Source organism: Haliotis cracherodii, unplaced genomic scaffold, assembly GCF_022045235.1.
Source record: "Haliotis cracherodii isolate W230 unplaced genomic scaffold, xgHalCrac1.p SCAF_13, whole genome shotgun sequence".
Classification (NCBI taxonomy): domain Eukaryota; kingdom Metazoa; phylum Mollusca; class Gastropoda; order Lepetellida; family Haliotidae; genus Haliotis; species Haliotis cracherodii.
In genome coordinates, this window is record NW_027266268.1 from 22,864,278 (window position 1) to 22,889,495 (window position 25,218).

General features: G+C 40.1%; 1 protein-coding gene across 2 annotated transcripts in view; it reads left to right on the top strand.

Annotated features, from left to right (window-relative positions):
* The first annotated feature begins 2,237 nt into the window (after window positions 1–2,237).
* The window catches only part of LOC139459772 (laminin subunit gamma-1-like), a 76,976-nt gene continuing 53,995 nt past the window's right edge, over window positions 2,238–25,218 (top strand). Inside the window, exons 1-6 of one of the 2 annotated variants that reach the window (XM_071241435.1) lie at window positions 2,238–3,235; window positions 7,225–7,428; window positions 14,554–14,674; window positions 15,763–15,951; window positions 22,228–22,251; window positions 22,652–22,678. In XM_071241435.1, coding sequence (XP_071097536.1) covers window positions 2,558–3,235; window positions 7,225–7,428; window positions 14,554–14,674; window positions 15,763–15,951; window positions 22,228–22,251; window positions 22,652–22,678 — 1,243 coding nt within the window. In that variant the 5' untranslated portion in view covers window positions 2,238–2,557. The remainder of the gene's footprint in view (window positions 3,236–7,224; window positions 7,429–14,553; window positions 14,675–15,762; window positions 15,952–22,227; window positions 22,252–22,651; window positions 22,679–25,218) is intronic. The other variant, XM_071241436.1, reaches the window with a different exon arrangement.

Here is a 25,218-nt window from a genome sequence, read left to right on the forward strand (position 1 = left end):
ACTTATATTCAAAGGGTTCAGATGGACCAGGAGTATGCATATGCCTGTCGACTGGAAAATCTGCGTGTTTATGAAAGTGCAGTAATCCATATATATATGACTCCTGAACGTGACGTTAAACGCCATCTCGGCTCACCTCTCTGGCTGCTGAAATAATTATGTAAGTCAATCAAAATCGAAAAATTATCACGAACAGCGGAAAATCCACCAGGTTCATCACAATGAACTGTTTGTCTGTTTGTTGTTTACGCTGCACTCAACAATATTCCTGCGATATGGCACAGTCCGTAAATCATCGAGTCTGGACTAGACAATCCAATGATTGACATCATGAGCATCGACCCACGTAATTAGGATACGATGACATACATCAACCAAGTCGGGTAGCCTGACCACCCGATCCCGTTAGTCGCCTCTTACGACAAGCATAGTCGCCTTTTAGGGCAAGCATGGGTTGCTGAAGAACTATTCTACCCCGGACCTTCACGGGTCTCACGATGAACTGGCATTATTTGATCAAGTGTCTCACGATACAAGGGGCACGGGTGGCCCAGTCGTCTAAGGCGCCGCGATTCGCTGTGCAGAGTTGCGTCCCTTGGGTACGCCAGAAACCTATGATTGTGGGTTCGAATCCCGGTTCGCCCCAATTATGTTTCTAGGTTTGTCAGCACCATACCCGTGCTCGTGGGTTTCACCGAAGTGGTAAACGTCTGAGACCTGCATCACTTCGGGCTTTCCTCCCACATTAAGCTGACACGCCGCGATATAACTGGAATAATGTTAAAAGCGGCGTTAAACCCAACTCACTCACTCACTCACTCTCACGATACAAGAAAGGTGACGAAAGACACCGATAAAACTGTATACCTGACTCCACTCAGGTTTATAGCTACATGAACTTCACATCAAACAAGAAATCAATAGAGCCAGACACGAACTATATCGATCCATATTTTTTACATTTTCCTAATCCATAAAAAAATCATAAATTACCAATAAGTATCCATCTCACGATAACCGAAAAGAACTCGTTGCTGTATTAGTTTTTATGTCCCCGTGTATATTGATAATCATCGTGTATGTGCACACTCAGGTGTTGAAGACAGGTGTACCCAGGTGCGCCACAGACATAAATCGACCTGTTGAAAATGTCTCGTATGATGGGGAATTTATTAGTTTTCTGGGTTATAATTATTCAGTCCACAAAGCGACCGTAGCGTTACGACTGTCGTTAGTTTGTGTTAAAGTATGGGAGTTACAATCGCCTCGGTGCCACGGTCGCTTTGTGGTTACCGGTCCTGGATTATAGGATTACCTGGTGATTGGTCGACCGTGTACCTGACACACTAAACTACACGCACTTATGAAGCCAGTACACCTTATAACAGTGTCGACAGGTCGAACTGTTGACATACAAAATATTTTCACCTCGTATGTTATGCATTGCCAAAATATATTTGATTGTAATCAATTTCTAAATTCGCTGTAGGTTGTTATTTGACCTGCGTATTACCAGAATATATTACAACGACCAGGGTCGTGTCATTTGAGCTTATCCATGAATACAGATACATCACCTTTTTTCCGTTATGAAATATGAAATATTTGGATTTGTTTACATCAACATGTGTTTTTGTTTTGAATCAATAATCAGTGTACAACTTCTGGCTGGACGCATCACTGCATGTGGATCTAATAAACTTCTTCTTTTTTAGCTACTATTATTATCATTATTATAATTATCATCATCATTATCATTATCATATTATCCGTGTTTCACCGGAAAGACGGTGCAGTCTTGTTGCCAAAGAATTCGCTTGTCGGGCCGAAGACCTGGTTCGATTCCCACATGGGCACAGCTTTTATCCCTTCAAAAAAAAAAAAGACCTGAAAACCGATGTGTAAAAACCAATACAATAACCCAAATCAATGGCTCATATCATCGAAAACATAAAAATAAATTAAGCATATTATAAAAATTTGACGAAAAAAATTTCAGGCACTTTCGAGCATTACGAAAACTCGTGTACTGGAACATGTCCGCCGTTGTACCTACTGACGCATCGATGCATCCATGCTCCTGTCACGTACGCATTGATCGACTAGTATGTGTAAATTCTCCCAACACTGACCCCGCCCAGTCGCCGTGCACAGCTTGGCTTAATGGTCGTGAATATACAAACCGCGCGCGGTCCGAAAAGACGATCGATGGGTGCAACATGTGTTTACGGGCGAAGTAATTCCAATTCAGATATTTCTCGAAAGACTTATTTTCACGAAGGGAGGATACCTCGAGAAGTAACCAAGACCAAGGTTCTCATTCCATTTGGATTATTTAAGTGAAAGATATTATTTTCAACTGGTCCGGAAGAAGAGCAGATCGTGTCTAGAATCAACAAGTGTACATTGATTATATAGGCGTTTCGTGACGTTCTGAAGTGAGCGGTGTGTAGATGTGTGAGTCATGGTTAAATCAACCGTCGGAAGGCGTGAACGACTGATGTAGACTTCAGCATAGACGCTACCAAGTACTTACTACCCACCGCTAATCACCACGATGTTCATCATGGCACCGTATGCCCAAACCACTGTTTACCTGTGTGTCATTGTCTTCATACATCTTTGTTGCGGTGAGACTTGTCCAGGAGACCGCGGTTGTTACCCGGATGACCAAGAACTTGTTTTGGCAACAGCTTCAGCTCCATCGGCAAGAACCATAACAGCTAATTCGACATGCGGCGACCCGAATCAAACGATATATATGAGTTTGGATACCACTGATACCGCGAACTACACATGCGCGTCGAACGCTCATCCTAAGGAACATATGGTAGACAAAGACAACATAACTCTCGTGTTAGGCAGTAATACGTATTATGAACTTCAACCTATATGGACGAGGTACTGGCAGTCCCAAAATACTGTTGACGGTGACGGTAATCGTACCGTTGTAGAAGTCGTTGTCAATTTTACGGATGTTTTTCTTATATCCGAGGTACAAATATATTTTGCTGCTCCTGACGTCCCCGCCAACGCCAGTGTCAAGGTCGACGCCCGACCTGCCGCCATGTATATGGAGCGTTACTTGAACGGGAACTGGACAGTATGGCGTTATTTTGCTGAAAATTGTAACGATTTTCCCCAAACACTACCGTCGGCAACAGATCCCATCACAGCTTTCTGTACGCAAATGACCAGAGGCGATAATTCAAAAGAACAACAAAACGCTTTCAGGGTAAGTCAAATACATTTTACACATTATGACGTAACGGTATTCTACGTTTATAATAATAGGCTATTTATATTGCGCATTTCCACACCACTCGGGGGCATGCTTAAAACACTATCATTACTCATGTTACTTGATCAATGTGCACTCAAGAATCATTCTCAGCTCCCTGGGGAGTATGCAACCCAAGCTGCCTGTTAGGTGCTAGAAGGTTAACAACTTTGCCATCACTTCCTACATTGTACCCATTCACTGCTGGGTGAACAGAGGCACATTTCGAACATATTCACTTGCCCAAGGAGACGCCACAAGTGTTTACTTCATACATCTGACTAGACCACCAGTGTATTAAAGGCAAAGTGAGTGTTTTGTTTGTTATTTAACGCCTCACTCAGCAATATTCCTGTTATATGTAAATAATCGAGTGTAGAGTAGAAAATCCAGTGATTAAAAGCAAGAGCATCCATCCACGCAATTTGGATATGATTACATGCATCAACCAAGTCAGCGAGCCTGACCACCCGATACGAAGGCAAGTCAATTGTTCACCTGAAAAGACAGGGGGAAATAGGATACAAGTCTAAATACGGAATTGAATCGAAGATCATTTTTGTCATGGATGTCATGAATGGTTTTTTTAAATCTTCGTAAAAGAGCATGCTCAACGTACCTCATAAGCTGTGAAATGTAGACACAAAGGCTGGAGCTGCAGACATATTGCTCGACATATAGGGACAATTGTCACTCTGAATCTTTATACATTGATCTAAATATGAGACAAATGAGGCGGTCTAACGGGTCACTGTTTCTTGTTCAAGATGGTAAATCAGTGGAAGGGAATATCCGACCACCAATATACCTGAAGCTGAAGTTTTTAACTTCTTGGCCAAATTCCTTTGTTTTTATTTTGCCAATCGGAGCTGAAATTCAGATTCATAATAACATATAATATAAAAGTCCACTTTTAAAAGTCCATATAATATAAAAGTCATGCGCTAATCCATCTATTAGGTGGTTGATCACAACGGTACACGAGAGTTTCTTTACAGTACATTGTTCTGAAGAGATGTGTTTTGTGGGTTGGTTTAAAGACTTGGAAAGAAGAAGACAGTTTGATTTCTTGTGGCAAGGAGTTCCATAACATCGATGCACTACAGGAATAGGTTCTGGACCCAGTACGTTTCAGTTTGCAAGTGGTGGGACAGAATTGTTGACATTAGCCTTCATTTGGGACAAAATGTCCTTAACCTGTGAAGATAGGTAATTATGTAACCATATCTAGGGTCACCACGTGTAGTGACAGGTGCCCCTTGGATCAAGGAATGCAGAGTTTCAAAATGAAGTTTATCATGATTGTGGGACAATCAAATGTTTTGACAGAATTGAACTTGGTTCTTTTCTGATATTGCAATAAAGTCTAGCAATTTCTTTGAGATTTTGAGAATCACTTGGTATTAATTCCAATTGTCTCAAAGACTTTTTGTGAATATAAAGAATGATCAGCCTTGATTACATTGAGGGTTGATTATGGTTAATCTTTGAAACAGGGAAATGGCGGTACAATGTATTTCTCTTTGTACAGATTTTATGGAGCTTTGGAATCCAATACCAAAAAGAAATGGTCAAGGACTTCTAGTTATGATTCAAGTCAAAAGTTGATGGTATTGTTACATGGTTTTGACAGACTCCTTCCTCTGTTACATACTGGCCTTATATGTGGCATAATGTAGATGTCACGTACACCAAGTTATTTGATCACACTATTCACATTATGATGCTTACATATAATAGTTTTGTTATGTCAGACCTCGTCAGTGGGAACAACAAACGTTTCATTTTTCAACTTTCAAGCCTTAAGCTTTTTCACTCTTCAATTTCCACTTTGAAAACATTAATTCTGTTTTAATATTTTGGGATTCAGGTGTATTTTGGACGGGTTTCCTGCAGTTAAAGAATATTCAAATGGACAGCATTTAAATAATTTCAATACTTGACAAAATTTACAAACATTATTCAAAGCTGTGTCCAATATTCGATAACGGTCATAGTATTACAAGGCGTGTGCCGCCCCTTTGCTGTCTTTGCGCAGTAAGGACAACTACAATCCAAGGAAATCGTTTTCATTTTTTTATTTCTTTTACTTTGAACTGGTGTGAGCAAACATCACACGATGCATATGCGACCCCTTTAAACACGTGCAATATTCCACAAATATGACGGCCAATAATAATAATAATCGAATTCTTTTGGTCCTTTCGTATTTGTTTGGTCCTTTCGTATTTGTTTGGTCCTTTCGTATTCTTTTGGTGTTGTTGATTGGTAGAAACTAACAAATTCAAGGTATTGACACTCTTACACGACGAATTATGTCAGAGAATAGATCCCACCTCCCTGCTCTTCTCTCAATCGCTTATATTTACCAATTAGGGCGTGGTTTGGGAGGGGGGGGGGGGGTGATTAACGTGGAGGTGCTTCATGATAGAATTGTAATGTGCACTTTTGCACATATTTACTTGTCTGATGATCCTCTTGTGAGGCATGTCAAGAGTAATGATGAAAAAATGGCATTCCAGAGTTTCCTTAAGCGAGCCAAGGATGCGGGACATAATCTCAAAGTCAATGTTGATTTTGTTGATGGTTCTGTACTGCTGGACGGTACAGAAGTGACTGTCAACCAAGCGAAATGTCATATCAAATCGTTCCAAGAGAGACTATCTGAACGGCCACTGCATCGAGTTCATGTACCGTGTGTTGAGAAGATCAGTATCTCTGCAGAGTCCTTCGCTTGCCTGAAAAGTGAAACAGAAGGCTTTCTGTTTGCTGCTTAGGACCAGTCACTTCCCACTCGAAACCGTCAATGTGTGATTTTGTATCAAAATGTAAATTTGAGAAGTGATTTATACAATGAATTCATATGAGACTGTCCATTGTCAGTGGATGCCCAGCTTTGGCACAAACACCGTATCTTAAGCGACATGATGGAGTGGCTTGATCCTTATTTTACCGTCTTGGCCATGCGTGTGGTTTTGACATAGAGGTCCATCCATGGTACGACCCAGAATATGTAGAGGACGTCATGGAAAATGATAAATACAAGCTTCTTTGGAATAGGCCTCGGACCTATCCAGGCAAACAAACCTGATCTTATCCTTTTTGATAAATACAACGAAAGCATTTATATCATTGAATTTTCTATCCCTTTTGACACTAATGTGATTGACAAGATTTAGGAAAAACATGGCAAATATGCGGACCTCGCTTTCGAAATGTCACGCTTGCATCCCAAGTACCAAGTTGTCCCTATACCCATTGGTCTCGGTGCCTTAGGTTTGGTACCTTCCAATCTGTTGACTGACATTGGGAGAGTACCCAGAATACAGCCCCCCTGACAATCTGGGTAATACAGAAGGCTGCAGTATTGGGGAGTCTTCACATTCTCCGAAAAGTTCTGGGTGGGAACTGCATACTGGAAAGACTGCACGAATAGTTGCCAATACTTTTAATGTCCACGAGAGAACCATCTACATATTACAGCAACGATACCAGGCCACCAACATGCAGTCGTCCTAAAGCCTCATTTCTCTGATTGTTCGTCTTGGCATGGCGCTAGTATCGATACTAGAATGTTGAATCGACGTATTGGGGTGTCGTTTATCAGAAAAGGTACAAGAAACGCAGGCTCATTTTGATTTTCATAGAAAGCATTCGGGACTTTGTACCATGGTCGTTTGTTCAGCTGCGTTCTGGCGACCCATTCCATCCGTATTTGTGTCACGTGTTGGTAGTTAGCATTTAATGTGGAGACAGACTAACGTCAATAACGAGATACCTCCAAAAGTTGCATTCATATTTCAATGGGAAACCTTTATTAAGTATTTTCATAATGTGACGTTTCTTTTGCGGTTCTGTATTATGTAGTGTAATGGCGGAGTATATCAGAGGCTCTACAAACAGGTATTATATTTTCAGCATAACCAATCAGCCATTGTTTCCAGATCGAGCTTCACCCTGCAAACGAATACAGAACCTCGTTCAGGTTGAACCGGACAGTGAGGGAGTACTACACGGCTTCAGCAGTCCGAGTCGCCCTCATCAAGCCAGCCACACTGGCACCTCTCCAGTCTTACTATGCTATAGCGGATATCAAAGTAGATGGGACTTGTCACTGCCTCGGACATTCAGCAACGTGCACAGGACCTGTATGTAGCGTTGTAATTCTTTTTGCAATAATTAATTTAAAGTTTATTGTTGTTATTTATTTCAGTCCTTATATTAATTGCATGGGGAAAGGAAGTGTACAGTTGAAAATGGATTTGACCAAAACATTATAAAATATGAAAACGTTACTAGGCTGAAAACAGTCCCCGAAATACTGCGAATGTAAGGTTCAAAGCACAACTATGAAACACTATCAAATGCATCAGCATCGAATACCATTCCTGACTGTTTCATTTCTAGGCACCATCAAATATGGGTGTATCCTTTCATTTACCCTGCAGTGACAAGTCGTGAACGTTTACAGCTACTCATTAGTCACATTATGCGCACCTCTAAACCACTCGACTGCATCACTGTACTCTACTGCATCACTATACTCTCCTGCATAACTGTACTCTACTGCATCACTATACTCTACTGCATAACTATACTCTACTTCATCACTATACTCTACTTCATCACTATTCTCTACTGCATAACTATACTCTACTTCATCACTTGTACTCTACTGCATCACTATATTCTACTGCATCACTGTACTCTACTTCATCACTATACTCTCCTGCATAACTATACTCTACTTCATCACTTGTACTCTACTGCATCACTATATTCTACTGCATCACTGTACTCTACTTCATCACTATACTCTCCTGCATAACTATACTCTCCTGCATCACTATACTCTACTGCATAACTGTACTCTACTGCATCACTGTACTCTACTGCATCACTATACTCTACTGCATCACTGTACTCTACTACATCACTGTACTCTACTGCATCTCTATACTCTACTGCATCACTGTACTCTACTGCATCACTGTACTCTATTGCATCTCTATACTCTACTGCATAAATGTACTCTACTACATCACTATACTCTACTGCATCACTATACTCTGCTTCATCACTGTACTCTACTGCATCACTATACTCTACTTCATCACTGTACTCTACTTCATCACTATACTCTCCTGCATAACTATACTCTACTTCATCACTTGTACTCTACTGCATCACTATATTCTACTGCATCACTGTACTCTACTTCATCACTATACTCTCCTGCATAACTATACTCTACTGCATCACTATACTCTACTTCATCACTATACTCTACTTCATCACTATACTCTCCTGCATAACTATACTCTCCTGCATAACTATACTCTACTTCATCACTGTACTCTACTTCATCACTATACTCTACTGCATAACTATACTCTACTTCATCACTTGTACTCTACTGCATCACTATATTCTACTGCATCACTGTACTCTACTTCATCACTATACTCTCCTGCATAACTATACTCTACTGCATCACTATACTCTACTTCATCACTATACTCTCCTGCATAACTATACTCTACTTCATCACTATACTCTACTTCATCACTATACTCTACTGCATCACTATACTCTACTTCATCACTATACTCTCCTGCATAACTGTACTCTACTGAATAACTATACTCTACTGCATAACTATACTCTACTTCATCACTATACTCTACTTCATAACTATACTCTACTGCATAACTATACTCTACTTCATCACTGTACTCTACTGCATCACTATATTCTACTGCGTCACTGTACTCTACTTCATCACTATATTCTACTGCATCACTATACTCTACTTCATCACTATACTCTACTGCATAACTATACTCTATTGCATCACTATACTCTACTTCATCACTATATTCTACTGCATCACTATACTCTACTTCATCACTATACTCTCCTGCATAACTATACTCTACTGCATCACTATACTCTACTTCATCACTATACTCTCCTGAATAACTGTACTCTACTGCATAACTATACTCTACTGCATAACTATACTCTACTGCATCACTATACTCTCCCGCATAACTGTACTCTACTGCATCACTGTACTCTACTGCATAACTATACTCTACTTCATCACTATACTCTACTGCATAACTATACTCTACTTCATCACTATACTCTCCTGCATAACTATACTCTACTGCATAACAATACTCTACTTCATCACTATACTCTACTTCATCACTGTACTCTACTGCATCACTATACTCTACTTCATCACTGTACTCTACTGCATCACTATACTCTACTGCATCACTGTACTCTACTGCATCACTATACTCTACTGCATAACTATACTCTATTGCATCACTATACTCTACTTCATCACTATATTCTACTGCATCACTATACTCTACTTCATCACTATACTCTCCTGCATAACTATACTCTACTGCATCACTATACTCTACTTCATCACTATACTCTCCTGAATAACTGTACTCTACTGCATAACTATACTCTACTGCATAACTATACTCTACTGCATCACTATACTCTCCCGCATAACTGTACTCTACTGCATCACTGTACTCTACTGCATAACTATACTCTACTTCATCACTATACTCTCCTGCATAACTATACTCTACTGCATAACTATACTCTACTTCATCACTATACTCTCCTGCATAACTATACTCTACTGCATCACTGTACTCTACTGCATAACTATACTCTCCTGCATCACTATACTCTACTGCATAACTGTACTCTACTGCATCACTGTACTCTACTGCATAACAATACTCTACTTCATCACTATACTCTACTTCATCACTGTACTCTACTGCATCACTATACTCTACTTCATCACTGTACTCTACTGCATCACTATACTCTACTGCATCACTGTACTCTACTGCATCACTATACTCTCCTGCATAACTATACTCTACTGCATCACTGTACTCTACTGCATAACTATACTCTCCTGCATCACTATACTCTACTGCATAACTGTACTCTACTGCATCACTGTACTCTACTGCATCACTATACTCTACTGCATCACTGTACTCTACTACATCACTGTACTCTACTGCATCTCTATACTCTACTGCATCACTGTACTCTACTGCATCACTGTACTCTATTGCATCTCTATACTCTACTGCATAAATGTACTCTACTACATCACTATACTCTACTGCATCACTATACTCTGCTTCATCACTGTACTCTACTGCATCACTATGCTCTACTTCATCACTGTACTCTACTGCATCACTGTACTCTACTGCATCACTGTACTCTCCTGCATCACTGTACTCTACTGCATAACTATACTCTACTTCATCACTATACTCTACTGCATCACTATACTCTACTGCATAACTGTACTCTACTGCATCACTATACTCTACTGCATCACTATACTCTACTGCATCACTATACTCTACTTCATCACTGTACTCTACTGCATCACTATACTCTACTGCATCACTGTACTCTACTGCATCACTATACTCTACTGTATCACTATACTCTACTGCATCACTGTACTCTACTGCATCACTGTGCTCTCGTGCATCACTGTACTCTACTGCATCACTATACTCTACTGCATCACTATACTCTACTGCATCACTATACTCTACTGCATCACTGTACTCTACTGCATCACTATACTCTACTTCATCACTGTACTCTACTGCATCACTGTACTCTACTGCATCACTGTACTCTCCTGCATCACTATACTCTACTGCATCACTATACTCTACTGCATCACTATACTCTACTGCATCACTATACTCTACTGCATAACTGTACTCTACTGCATAACTGTACTCTACTGCATCACTATACTCTACTGCATCACTGTACTCTACTGCATAACTATACTCTACTGCATCACTATACTCTACTGCATAACTATACTCTCCTTTATCACTGTACTTTACTGCATCACTGTACTCTCCTGTATAACTACGCTCTACTACATAACTACACTCTCATAGCATAACTGCATTCTTCTGCATAATTCTCCCCGACGCTTACCGGCTGTTGACGCAATATTGACCGGGTGAGCTTTCTGCTGAATGTTATCGACAATGCTTTTAATACTGTGTTATGGAAATGCTCATCGCGTGTACGTCCTGGTACATGAATGCCGTTATCGTCCTGACATACCGCTGTTCGCATGACCCCACTTTCTATGTACATTTGTAAGAAACTGAAATAAAACAAGTAAATAAATTTAGAAATACCCTTACCCCTGTTGATTTCAACTACAGTAATATTGTATAGATTCATACCCATGATTCCCAAGTCCGAACCTCGTCTATCTGGAAAACCCACCTTCCTGCAATTACTGTTGTTACGCCTGTAGACTTCAATAAATTATGTTTAGTGTTGAATAACATTTACAGATACAGTATAAGTAACGGATAAGTAGTAAACAGAAAACAGTTAGCCTCCCGACCGACCTTTTTAATTTTTTTTAAACAATATTTATTTCCACTCGATACAGTGAAAGTTGATTAATAAACAGGCAGGGCCTGTATAAATATCTCTCCCCGACAAAATTCGAACACGCAGCAGTAGAATAATTATACAGTAGTATAGACTTGGTATTAAGTCATATGTGGTACATCAAGGGTAAACAGTTGTTAGTGAGATTTATATAAGAGTGCATGTTAAGACAAATATTTTGCTCATACAGAAGAAATGATGTACAGACTCAACGATATTCAGCAGTACAGTAAACTACGGTTATAACGAACACGCTTAAAACGAACTGGCGGATATAACGAATTGGTTTTTAGGTCCCTGCCATTTGTTGCCTATGTGCTGTATATATGTTTATAACGAATTACGGATATAACGAACTAGAATCTGTGGTCCCTTTGAGTTCGCTATAGCCGTAGTTTACTGTATTTCTTTGTCTTGGCTGACGTTACCAAAGATGACGGTTCGCAGGTCATATCCATTAACATAATAATAGCTTTCAGATCTAATCTCAGTATAATTTGGGCAAGTAAATAGGAAGTGTAAAGCACTTTCATTGAAAAAAAAACCATGAACATTCAGCATAATCGCTAAATAATCTTTCAAATTTGTGACCGTTCAGATCACTGCATCCCAGTCTTAACTTACAGTGGATTATCTGATTTACCCGCGAACCAATATTTTTAAACATGTCAGGAACTTCTGATTTAATACACGTTTACATCTAACCTTCCACTGCTAACGTGGGCGATGACGAGACACATGTGTTTACAGTAAACAGCCGCATACAAACCCCTTTGTTATATGACTAAAGACATCTTTGTGCGTGTAATCTACCTAGATCGGTTCGTATCGACGTTTGCTGGCGATACAAAGACCGTGGCGTTTATAGCAGCCGTGAGTTCGCCAGCCTAATTCACAGCACGAGCTGTTGTACGCTTGATATAAATATGTATTTATAGGTGGGGAGACCGATGCGGCGATCTTGTACGCCACTAATATCAATTGTATAATGGGAATGTTAATGAAAGTCAGTCATTCAGCGTTAATTCAAGCTCTTCTTAATTCCGAAATAAGGCTTGCATTACAGTACTAATTTAAGCTTCATTGGTTTTTTCTACTCTTGAGTCCTAACTGGAAGTATTATTACTGGTATTCTGTAGAGACGAGTAATTCCTTTGCAACATGTTTAGGTCACGTGGTACTTTCGGTCTTCCAGCCTTTGGGTGTCGCTCGATTACTTCCTCTTTACCAGTTATATAGTATCACAGTTCCTGGGTTTACGGGGACGGTCGGGTAGCCTAGTGGTTAAAGCGTTCGCTCGTCACGCCCCGGTTTCGATTTCCGACATGGGTACAATGTGTGAAGCCTATTTCTGGTGTCCCCGCCGTGATATTGCTGGAATATTGCTAAAAGCGGCGTAAAACCATACTCACTCACACTCACACACTCCTGGGTTTACGGTTGAAGGCTAGTGACGGGCATGGCGAAACATCGGGTGTTTGGTTCTGACCGTAATGTTTTAGGCCACACGTGTGCCTATTCTTTTGTTGAGTACACTTGTCTATTAAAAAATCGCTGTTTCATTTGCGTCAGTGCAGCTAACATTAGCCGTAGCCGGTCCATCATATTATACTGGAAAATACACACAAGAGAGTGGTGCAGCTATAGTGCTGTACACTGTGTACTGGAACCCTCTCCCCGAGGCAAGTGAGTTAACTGACTATAAAAGTCCAGTTTCCTCGTGGAGGCTGGACTTTTACAATCAGTTAACTCACTCGCTTCGGGAAGATGCTTCGAACGAATGAACAATAACTGTAGTGGCTGTGAGCATGAGGTGTGTCCACTTAGAGAAATATATAAGTACATGGGTACTAGTACTAGTAGTATCATCATCAGTAGAAGTAGTAGTACTAGTAGTAGTAGTAGTAGCAGTATCGTTGTCGTTATTGTTGTTGTATTATTATCATGATGATGATGATGATCGTCATCGTCGTTATTATTATCATTATTATTATTATCATCTGCTGAACGATATACAGTAAACTACGGTTGTAACGAATGCGTTTATAACGAACTGACGGATATAACGAACTAACGTGTTTGTCCCGACTATTTGCTGTAGTTATGCTGTATATATGCATATAACGAATTACGGTTATAACAAACTAAAATTAGTAGTCCCTTTGAGTCTGTTATAACCGTAGTTTACTGTATTTTGATGTGTCATATTCATTAAATTAATAGTGCTATTAAGATGTCTACACTGTTTCTTAAGAAAATTATGTTACATACCCCGGACTCATTAGCTACCATAACTTGTAACATGACAAATGGCCCGTGAATATCCGGGGTAGAATAGGTCTTCAGCAACCAATGCTTGCAGCTAATGGTGACTATGTTTGTCGAATAACGGGATCGGGTGGTCCGGCTCGCTGACCTAGTTAATGCATGTCATCGTATCCCAATTGTGTTTGGTCCAGACTCGATTATTTACAGACCGCCGCCACATAGCTGTACTATTGCTGAGTGCGGCGTTAAACAACAAACTAACAAACGTAACGTGGAAAATAGTGCGTGAGTAATTATGTAGGAAGCTGGATAAGAGGGATGAAGATGGGTGAGCGAGATGGAAATGTCGATGTCGCTTCTCAAATGAAACTACGGCGAGTAATGGGTCCAGGGTGTTTATTGTGACAGATTGGAGATAACCTAACCTTGATATGGAAGGGTGTTTGACACTATCCTCATGTCGTGTCTTCATGGGAACTTCGTATTGCGTTTTCCAGAACATGAACGAATGTGTCTGCAGCCACAATACGGAGGGGGCCAACTGCGAGAAGTGTAAACCTCTTTTTAACAACAAACCTTGGAGTATGGGAACTCCGACCTCACCGAACGCATGTGAAGGTAAGTCAAGTCAATATGATAACCTCTATATAATAAACCATGGTGTACGAAGACACCTAGGATCAGTCAGGTATATATATCTATATAACAAACCCTGGAAAATCGGGACCCCAAATACAGGTATCGCACATGGTGGTAGACTATTCAATGTGTTTAGACTTTAGGAAGCAGTTGGCGCCATGGTTGTCTCAGAAATCGTAATCAATCGAAATTAAATTATCTGCAATATGCCGTACAAGCAGCCCACCAGGCTAACGTCATTCGTCCTAAGAAAAACGCCCTTCTTAACCCTCATTATTGAAGTTCTATTTGAACGTCTTCTTTTACAAAAAGAGCAAAGGTTGCTATGCTTTGAACGATCAGTGTAGTGTTTGACGAATCAACTTTGATTTGGGACAGCAATCTCTCAGATATTTCTATCGCCTTCTGTCCAAAGTTACATGTCCTATATTAACTAAATCTGTTTTGTTCCGCCACTACCATGAATATATGTTATAGACGACATATATATGTTATCAGTTTAGACGACATGTATCAGACATATCAGGCTGCACTTGTGGATATCACTTTGAAGACGCAATTCACTTTTTCTTTACCTGTCAAAAATACAATAATATCAGAAACACTATGTATTTCTACACACATGGGTATGATTTAAAAAACGATATTACATGGCAGTAGTTTAGTCAGCAGTTCTACAAACATGACTATTCTTAAATCAGTTCACGATTTCATTGTCAAAAGCAAAATATTCGAGTAGCCTAAATTTATGCATGTAGTAATGGATAACTGCATTATCTTATTTCACAGACACCATTTGTATTGGCTTCATATATTTCATTTGTGCATTAGGATGTTTATGTTTAGCAATATCTTATATATAGCCAGCTGTTGTAAAGTTATTACCTGGAGAGGTATTTACATGAGCAAGTTTTGCTTTTTTACCTATCCAGATTTCTTTTGAAATAAAAATATGTTTAAACCAATATATGTCATAACATTCTCACTACATAATGAACGTTAACATGGCACATGGTCAAGGTGTTGTTAACATAGCACATGGTCAAGGTGTAGCATCTTCTTGGCAGCGTGCAGCTGCAACAGTCGGGCAGGTGCGTGTGTGTACAACGCCACCAAGGGCCACGGTGTCTGTACAGACTGTACGGGCAACACAGCGGGAGACAACTGTACAGACTGTAAATCCGGGTACTTCGCCAATCCGTCCCAGATGCCAGGCTCCACGGTGGCGCCGGCCCCCAATGGCACCACGTGTAAAGGTAAGTCGCATTCCCATGTGGTGATTAGCCTGTAGGTTTCATCTGTCTTGCTGAAGGTGTTATTCTCATAGACGTTAGCCGATATTGATGTGTGTGGATGCTGTGTCATGTAATAGATTCCGGAGTAGAATAGGTCTTCAGCAACCCATGCTTGCCGTAAAAGGGGACTGTGCTCGTGGTAAGAGGCGACTAACGGGATCAGGTGGTCAGGCTCGCTGACTTGGTTGATGCAGGTCATCGTATCCCAATTGCTTGGATCAATCACCAGTGAAGATTCCGGGGTAGAATAGGTCTTCAGCAACCCATACTTGCCGTAAAAGGCGACTATGCTTGTCGTAAAATGCGACTAACGGGATCGGGTGGTCAGGTTCGCTGACTTGGTTTATACATGTCATCGGTCCCAATTGCGTGGATCGATGCTCATGATATTAATCACTGGATTGTCTGGTCGAGACTCGATAATCTACAGACCGCCGTCATATAGCTGGAATATTGCTGAGTGCAAGTGGTGGAATAAAGCTTGGATCAATACTCTTGATGTCAATCACTGGATTGTCTGGTCCAAACTATACTATTTACAGACCGCTGTATAATAGACTGAATAATATTACAATGAAGTCTTTGAAAGGCATGTAGAAGTGATACAAATAAGGAAGAGAATTTATGGATGTCAACTTCTTTATTGTGAGAAACACGTTTCGGAGTATATGTTTCAGTTATAATTTAAGTCCTGGCTTCCAGTTGTCCATAATTATCACCCATTGTCTATCATCTATCAGCGCTAATTACTGTAAACTGTTGGCTTCCATTGTCTATTATTATCACCTATTGTCTACCATCTATCAGCGCTAATTACTGTAAACTGTTGGCTTCCATTGTCTATTGTTATCACCTATTGTCTATCATCTATCACCGCTAAATACTGTAAACTGTTGGCTTCCATTGTCTATTGTTATCACCGAATGTCTATCATCTATCAGCGCTAATTACTGTAAACTGTTGGCTTCCATTGTCTATTGTTATCACCTATTGTCTACCATCTATCAGCGCTAATTACTGTAAACTGTTGGCTTCCATTGTCTATTGTTATCACCTATTGTCTATCATCTATCACCGCTAAATACTGTAAACTGTTGGCTTCCATTGTCTATTGTTATCACCTATTGTCTATCATCTATCACCGCTAATTACTGTAAACTGTTGGCTTCCATTGTCTTTTGTTATCACCTAGTGTCTATCATCTATCATCTCTGATCTGTTGGCTTCCATTGTCTATTGTTATCACCTATTGTCTATCATCTATCACCGCTAATTACTGTAAACTGTTGGCTTCCATTGTCTATTGTTATCATCTATTGTCTATCATCTATCACCGCTAATTACTGTAAACTGTTGGCTTCCATTGTCTATTGTTATCACCTATTGTCTATCATCTATCAGCGCTAAATACTGTAAACTGTTGGCTTCCATTGTCTATTGTTATCACCTATTGTCTACCATCTATCAGCGCTAATTACTGTAAACTGTTGGCTTCCATTGTCTATTGTTATCACCTATTGTCTATCATCTATCAGCGCTAATCTGTTGGCTTCCATTGTCTATTGTTATCACCTATTGTCTATCATCTATCACCGCTAATTACTGTAAACTGTTGGCTTCCATTGTCTTTTGTTATCACCTAGTGTCTATCATCTATCATCTCTGATCTGTTGGCTTCCATTGTCTATTGTTATCACCTATTGTCTATCATCTATCACCGCTAATTACTGTAAACTGTTGGCTTCCATTGTCTATTGTTATCATCTATTGTCTATCATCTATCACCGCTAATTACTGTAAACTGTTGGCTTCCATTGTCTATTGTTATCACCTATTGTCTATCATCTATCAGCGCTAAATACTGTAAACTGTTGGCTTCCATTGTCTATTGTTATCACCTATTGTCTACCATCTATCAGCGCTAATTACTGTAAACTGTTGGCTTCCATTGTCTATTGTTATCACCTATTGTCTATCATCTATCAGCGCTAATCTGTTGGCTTCCATTGTCTATTGTTATCACCTATTGTCTATCATCTATCACCGCTAATTACTGTAAACTGTTGGCTTCCATTGTCTTTTGTTATCACCTAGTGTCTATCATCTATCATCTCTGATCTGTTGGCTTCCATTGTCTATTGTTATCACCTATTGTCTATCATCTATCACCGCTAATTACTGTAAACTGTTGGCTTCCATTGTCTATTGTTATCATCTATTGTCTATCATCTATCACCGCTAATTACTGTAAACTGTTGGCTTCCATTGTCTATTGTTATCACCTATTGTCTATCATCTATCAGCGCTAAATACTGTAAACTGTTGGCTTCCATTGTCTATTGTTATCACCTATTGTCTACCATCTATCAGCGCTAATTACTGTAAACTGTTGGCTTCCATTGTCTATTGTTATCACCTATTGTCTATCATCTATCAGCGCTAATCTGTTGGCTTCCATTGTCTATTGTTATCACCTATTGTCTATCATCTATCAGCGCTAAATACTGTAAACTGTTGGCTTCCATAGTCTATTGTTAATCACTTATCAGCGCCAATTACCTGTTGGCTTCCCTTGTTAAGTTTCCACCTTTTGTTATCTTATTACTTTTGTTGTTCTTACATGTACATATATATGTCTACTGCCTCATAGCATTCATTCACCTGATGAAGGAGTAAGCATGTACTCCCAAACGTCGTGTTCCTCATAATAAAGAAGTTGACATACATAAATTCTCTGCCTTAACATTACAATGGCGATGCATATTCATATAACAAGATAGTGATGACATGTACGTCAGTGGTTTTGATGCACACTGAAATGTTGCAGCACACTGCACGCACGTGTGCAATTTACATGCACTGTTCAGTGTAGATAGACCGCTCCGAATGACGCCTTGTCGCCAGATGTTTAGTATTGGAGACCACGCCATAATCAAATAGTCTAGAGATAATTGCATATTGAATGTGTAAACGTTGCTGACAGCACGCCCATATATTTTTCAAGTCATGAAAAATATATTTAATAAAAATTATCTGAAATCGTTTTAGGGACCCCAATATTGTTTTAGATCAAACCAGATGTTATAGGATCACACTTTCGTAAACTTGTATACAAGGGGTAATTGAAAATACACAAATAATATATTAGGTGCAGATGAACTCATTTGTAGACGGAGTGAGTAGATGTTGTTTTGCGCCGCAGTCCGCAATAATATGGCGATATCGCCGCGGCTTGCACACTTGTGTGTCGCCCTGGTAAACTTGTGACTGAAGACCACACAGGACCATCCACCGTAGTAGTCTGCCCCATTGTAGTCGGCCTCATGGTAGTCGACCCCATTGTATTCGGCCTCGAGGTAGTCGGCCCCATTGTAATCGGCTCTTTCAACAAGCACCGTACATGGAACATATATTGTCCCCATCCCTATGGCATCATGTAATGTCCGCAACAAGAGATTTCCCTTTTACGCCATTCCTTTTATACGAGGGTGAGAGCTTATCAATCAACCCTCGCACCATATTTCGACTTCTGGCATGATCAGAACTACATATCGTGTACATTTCTCTGGAATGTAAAGACTAGAATTGGTGAAGGAAGCTTTACAATTTTCCTGCAAAATCTCAGCAGGGGCCACCGAGAAGGGTTGTCAATATTATATTTGTCCCCTTTACCCCTCATATGGAGTTTGTTTGTCTCGCCGTCGAACATTGACATGAATTCCCCTACAACCATTTGGCCAAGATTACATGTTTAATTTCCACAAAATATATCTGTATGTCTTTTACTTGGATTTCTAATGGGGTGGGATTCGGGTGGTTAGGGTCGGGTGTGGTTCTGGGAATACAATGTGGTTAGTAGTAAAGAGATGACTGCCTAAAATATTCATCCTATATTCAATAGGTGAGCTACAAAGCCTACAACGTTCCCCACATTTCATATATTCTTTGTCATAGTTTACGTAGCCATATGTTTTAATGGTTGCCTTTAGATTAGTGTAGAAGTATAGCATAGGGTTTTTTTACTTTTCATAATATCGTTCCCAGACTTTATCGTGTTTATCTTTATGATGCAATTCCTCTTTTGAACTCGGACAGTGTTTGCCTTTTCATCCCTTAATGATATGGTGAGTGAGTATTGTTTTACGCCGCTTTTTGCAATATTCCAGTAATATCACGGCGGGGGACACCAGAAATGGGCTTAACACATTGTACCCATTCTGGGAATCGAACCCGAGTCTTCTGCGTGACGAGCGAACGCTTTAACCACTAGGCTACCAAACCGTCCCCTTAATGACATGGCTTACCGCAAAACAGAATATTACTTTTCATACGACTGAAAATTTTAAACAGTCATAGGACTACTTTAGTGTACGTTGTCAGGACAGCTAGAGCAGCAAGGTACTCATAGTAGCATTGGAGCTGGGTGGTTGGTGTCTTTTAAATCCCCAGGTGTAGATGTCTTAATAAAGAAATATGTGATATTTTTTACCACCGGTCGTTTCTTTATGATGTTGTATTTTTGTTTTCAAAATGTTCATCTGTTTACTGTTGTCTTCCAACGCATACACACATCGTTATTGTACATCCAGCAATAACAGAGAAACCTCCTTACAAAGGACCCCGTTATTCGGGAAACCTGTAGTTACAATCGTTTTGTGGAGATACCCCTATGGCATCATGTAATGTCCGAAACAAGAGATTTCCCTTTTACGCCATTCCTTTTATATGAGGGTGAGAGCTTATCCATCAACCCTCGCAGCACATTTTCTACTTCTGGCATGATCAGAAACATAAGTATGGCTAAAATGGGTTAAAAGGCACATTTCCGAACTTTAAAAGACATTCCGTGACCCAAGTCGGGAAGTTAACATTTGTACCAGTATTATCAACATCTAAGAAAATCAGTTTGAGTCAAAGACGTGCTCATGTTCAGCAATATAACGCTTCCCGAGAACGTCTAAACTCACCATTTTTGACATATTTTAACCTTACCTGTGCAGTATGTGCTGTAAGTCTCAATCGTGCAACTAGGAACAAGAACGAGATTAAATTCTCTTTCATATGAACACATGTGATAACTTTCTTAATGAATGTGCCCATTGTTCAAGTAATGTAGATCCTGTGGACAAGGGATCTTATCATTCCGCGTCCATTATGGCTGTGCGACGTTAACTGCTGACAAATTCTTTAAAATACATATGCACTGAACAAACTTTGTCTCAAATAGACCCGGATACTTTCAATCGTCTTTGTGCGTTCTGGGATGTAAGGGGGAGTAACCCTCAAAATTGATGTCCCTTTGATACAGATCGATATACCTAATAGGAAGTGAAAATCACAAAACGATATAATTATAATATCATAATATTAGGCCCGTTATTATAAAAGGCTAGTTTACAGCCTCAGAAGTATCCAGGCCAACACACCTGATCTTGTTCTTTTTGATTAATCCAATGAAATCATTTATATTATTGAATATTCTGTCCCTTTGAACACTAATGTGATTAAGAAGATTGAGGAAAAATGTGGCAAATTTGCGGAGCTTGCTTTCGAAATGTCACGCTGGCATCCAAAGTACCAAGTTCACTGTGCCTTCAGTGTTGGCTGACATTGGAAGAGTACCCGGGTTTGCTATCAGGAATACATCCCTCCTGATAATCTGGGTAATGCAGAAGGCTGCAGTGTTGGGGAGTCTTCACATTCTCTGAAAAGTTCTGGGTGGGTTTGACTAGGTAGCCCTTCCTGAGAAAAGTCCCATTTGCTGTCTGGGCTGCGTGTAGAGGGGGCAAGGGCCCTAAGCTGATGATGTGTCTAGCCAGCCTGACTGTGCCAGGATCACCCAAACCCTCTTTGCTGCATATTATATTTAAATAATAACAATAATAATAATAATAATAATAATAATAATAATGATGATGATGATGATAATAATAATAATAAATTTACCCCCAGCTCTTTTCCAATGTATAACAAGTGGACTCCAAGAATTGATTCATGAATCCGAAATTTGATTTTTAAAAATTGCTATAGCGTATGAGTTCCATCGTAAAAAACCGTTCAGTAATCTTTACAAAAGTAGGATTGATTTATGTTATGAAATATAACAGTATGATCAATGAGAATGTCTGTACATTTAAGTTTTTTTTATAAAATATGTTCAATACATAGTAGATCGTTGAAAGCGTATATTCATGATCGTATATTGTCAGTAAACGTTCATGTTGCTTTTGTTTGCAGGTCACGATGGTTCTGGGGACATAGGTAGGTGTGAGAACATGTCGCAAATACGTTTTGTACGTAGAATGACGAGGAAGAATACATCTAAATTGATCAAACTGTTGACGGAGTGGGGTTAACACCAATTTAAACAATAGTTAGAGGAGTGAGTGAGTTGGGTTTAACACCGATCTAAACAATATTTCACTTATATTATGTGTGCTTAATCTGGAAGGAAATACACAAATGTTCGGTCTGCAGACGTGTTCCAACGTAAATGGGGGACAATATTATATATTTTGTCGAATTCACTTGTAAAATAATATATGTCGTGGGGTGTTTTACCATCAAGCTTCAGTTGATGCTTCAGTATATCAACTACACTAGTGTACAAGATTAATGCGTTCCCTAGGTAACCATGGTAACACCGTTGTTTCTCTTCCAGACTATAACTGCAACGCGTACTGCATCCGTAAGTATTTAACGTCTTCTTGTATAGTATGAGTGAGTACGGCTTTACGTCGGTTTTCGTAATATTCCAGCAATATCACGACGGGGGACCCAGCAATATCACGACGGGGGACACCAGAAATGGGCTTCACACATTGTACCTAACTAGGGTATCATATACACTCTTCAAAAAAAGAAACGCACAGGTAGATTGTTAGTAAATTTATTGTACCTAATAAAGTCGATATATTTAATTTAATATCATAGATACAAATATGATATTTTGGAGCCCGATAATCACATGTTGTCGGTGTACAAGGCATTGAAAACTGTTCATTGTCATGTCACATAAGGCCACAAGATTGCGCTGAACTCAATATCTCGTGTGACCGCCCCGGGCAGCAATCACGGCTCCGCATCTCCTGGGCACTGACTGGATAAGTGTACGAATTCTGTCCTGCGAAATTCTGCTTGTAACGCGTTGGTCAGTTGTGGGAGTGTCTGTGGCGGCGTGTTCTGACGTTGACGTACACGTCGATCGAGTTCAACCTAGAGGTGTTCGATTAGGTTCAGATCTAGAGATCTCGACGGCCAGGGCATGACGTTGATTTTGGCACTATGACGGTAGTCTACCGTGACACGAGCTGTGTGCGATGGAGCGTTGTATTGTTGAAACAGCTCCCTCTAGCGATCAATAATTGGATGAAGGTGAGGTTGAAGAATTCGATTCATGTAGCGATTTGCTGTATAATGTCCCTGAACCACAACCAACTCAGATCTCGTGGTGTAGGATATGGCCCCCAACACCATGATACTACCGCCACCGAAATTGTCGAATTCACATACACAATGTGGGGCAAAACGCTCATTTCGGCGAAGATAAACATGTTGTCTTCCATCTCGCCGGTGAAGAAGAAATCGTGATTCATCGCTAAACCACACTCGTCTCCTGTTTCTCAAATTCCCAGGCTTTAAGGTATGGCACCAACGCAAGCGTCGCTGTCGATGGATCTGTTGCAAAACAGGGGCGATAACTGGTCTTCTGGGTCGGATTCCAGCCTCGCGAAGATAGTTCCCGACAATCTGGTCCGATATCCTCTTCAAACCAGGGATATGTCCTGCAGTCTCCGTAGCTGTGGCATTGCGATGACGTAGGTGGAACAGTCGAATGTAGCGATCCTGTGCAGGGGTGGTAACTCGGCCTGTTCTCGGACGAACTGCAGTCGAATTGAACTGTGTGTATCGGTCCCAAAGGCTGCAAATGGTGCTGTGGTGGACGTTGAAGTGGCATGCAACAGTAGACTGCGATTCCCCCTTTTGGATACGTCCTATGGCGAATTTTCGATCGGCAGCGCTGAGTCTCGGCATTTTCGAACTTGAAAGATATTGACAATTGAATGGCAAATTATTGGCTGACTGACTGATATAGAAGATTTAACGTGCGCTTTCCGACTACAGCGTATTTCGCACACGGGCCTGGCCGGACCATTTAGTGTATTCCGAAAAGGGTGAAAGTGGTGTGTGCAACCTAAGAGGGGGCTTTTAGGGGTTGCTTATATTGATTTTTTGAAATTTTTAAATTTGGAATAAATGCCGAGGTGGGTGGAGGAGGGAACTAAGGGAGCCGGGTAAGGTGGGTGTTTGTATGTTTATTGGATTTTGGATTGGTAGATTAATTAATTTTTAGATGCGCTTAATTAGGTCTGTTTTGATTAGGAATACGCCTAGGGCCTTGAAGTTTTCTAGTTTATTTTGAGGGTTTAGTATTTCATCTAGAGTAGGAACCTTATTTAGATTGAGGGTGGTTTGTAGTGTGGTTCTGTGTGTTTGATAGTGGGTGCAGTGAATGAGTGCGTGTTCTGTGGTTTCGGGTTGTTTGCAGTGGGGGCAGTTGCCTGTGGTGTGTCTTTTAAGTTGTTTTAGGTGGTTATTTAGGTTAGTGTGTCCTGTTTGGAGTTTTGTAATTAATCTGTCAATTTTTTTAGAGGGGTGTAGGATTTTAGGTTTGGCTAGTGGTTTTCTGAGCACTTTTTTGATTTGGCTATTTGAGTTTTGATATTGATTATGCCATTTTTTGGTTATTTTTTGTTTGTTTACACTTTTAATTTCTGATTTTGAGATGGGTAGGTTTAGGCTTATTTCTGGTATTTTGAGAGATAATTTAGCTGCTTTATCGGCGCTTTCGTTGCCGTAAATTCCTACGTGGGCGGGGATCCACAAGAAGGTTATTTGTTTGCCTGCTTTTGTTAGGTCGTTGGAGCTTTTAAGTATTTGGTTTATTAATTTAGGTCGTTTTTTGGTATTTTTGTTTTGGAGGGCTTGTAGTCCACTAAGGGAGTCAGTGAGAATTAGGATTTTTTGGTTGTTTTTAGATTGTTGGTTATGCAGGGCTGAGGCCATGCCCATAAGTTCGGCCGTGAATATAGATTGGTTGTTAGGGAGTCGGTAAGATTGTGTGGATATAACTGGTTGTGTGGTATGGACTCCGAAGCCTGTGTGGTTGGAGATCGGGTCTGAAGATCCGTCAGTGTATATGTGACACCAATTTGGCCAATTTTCGTG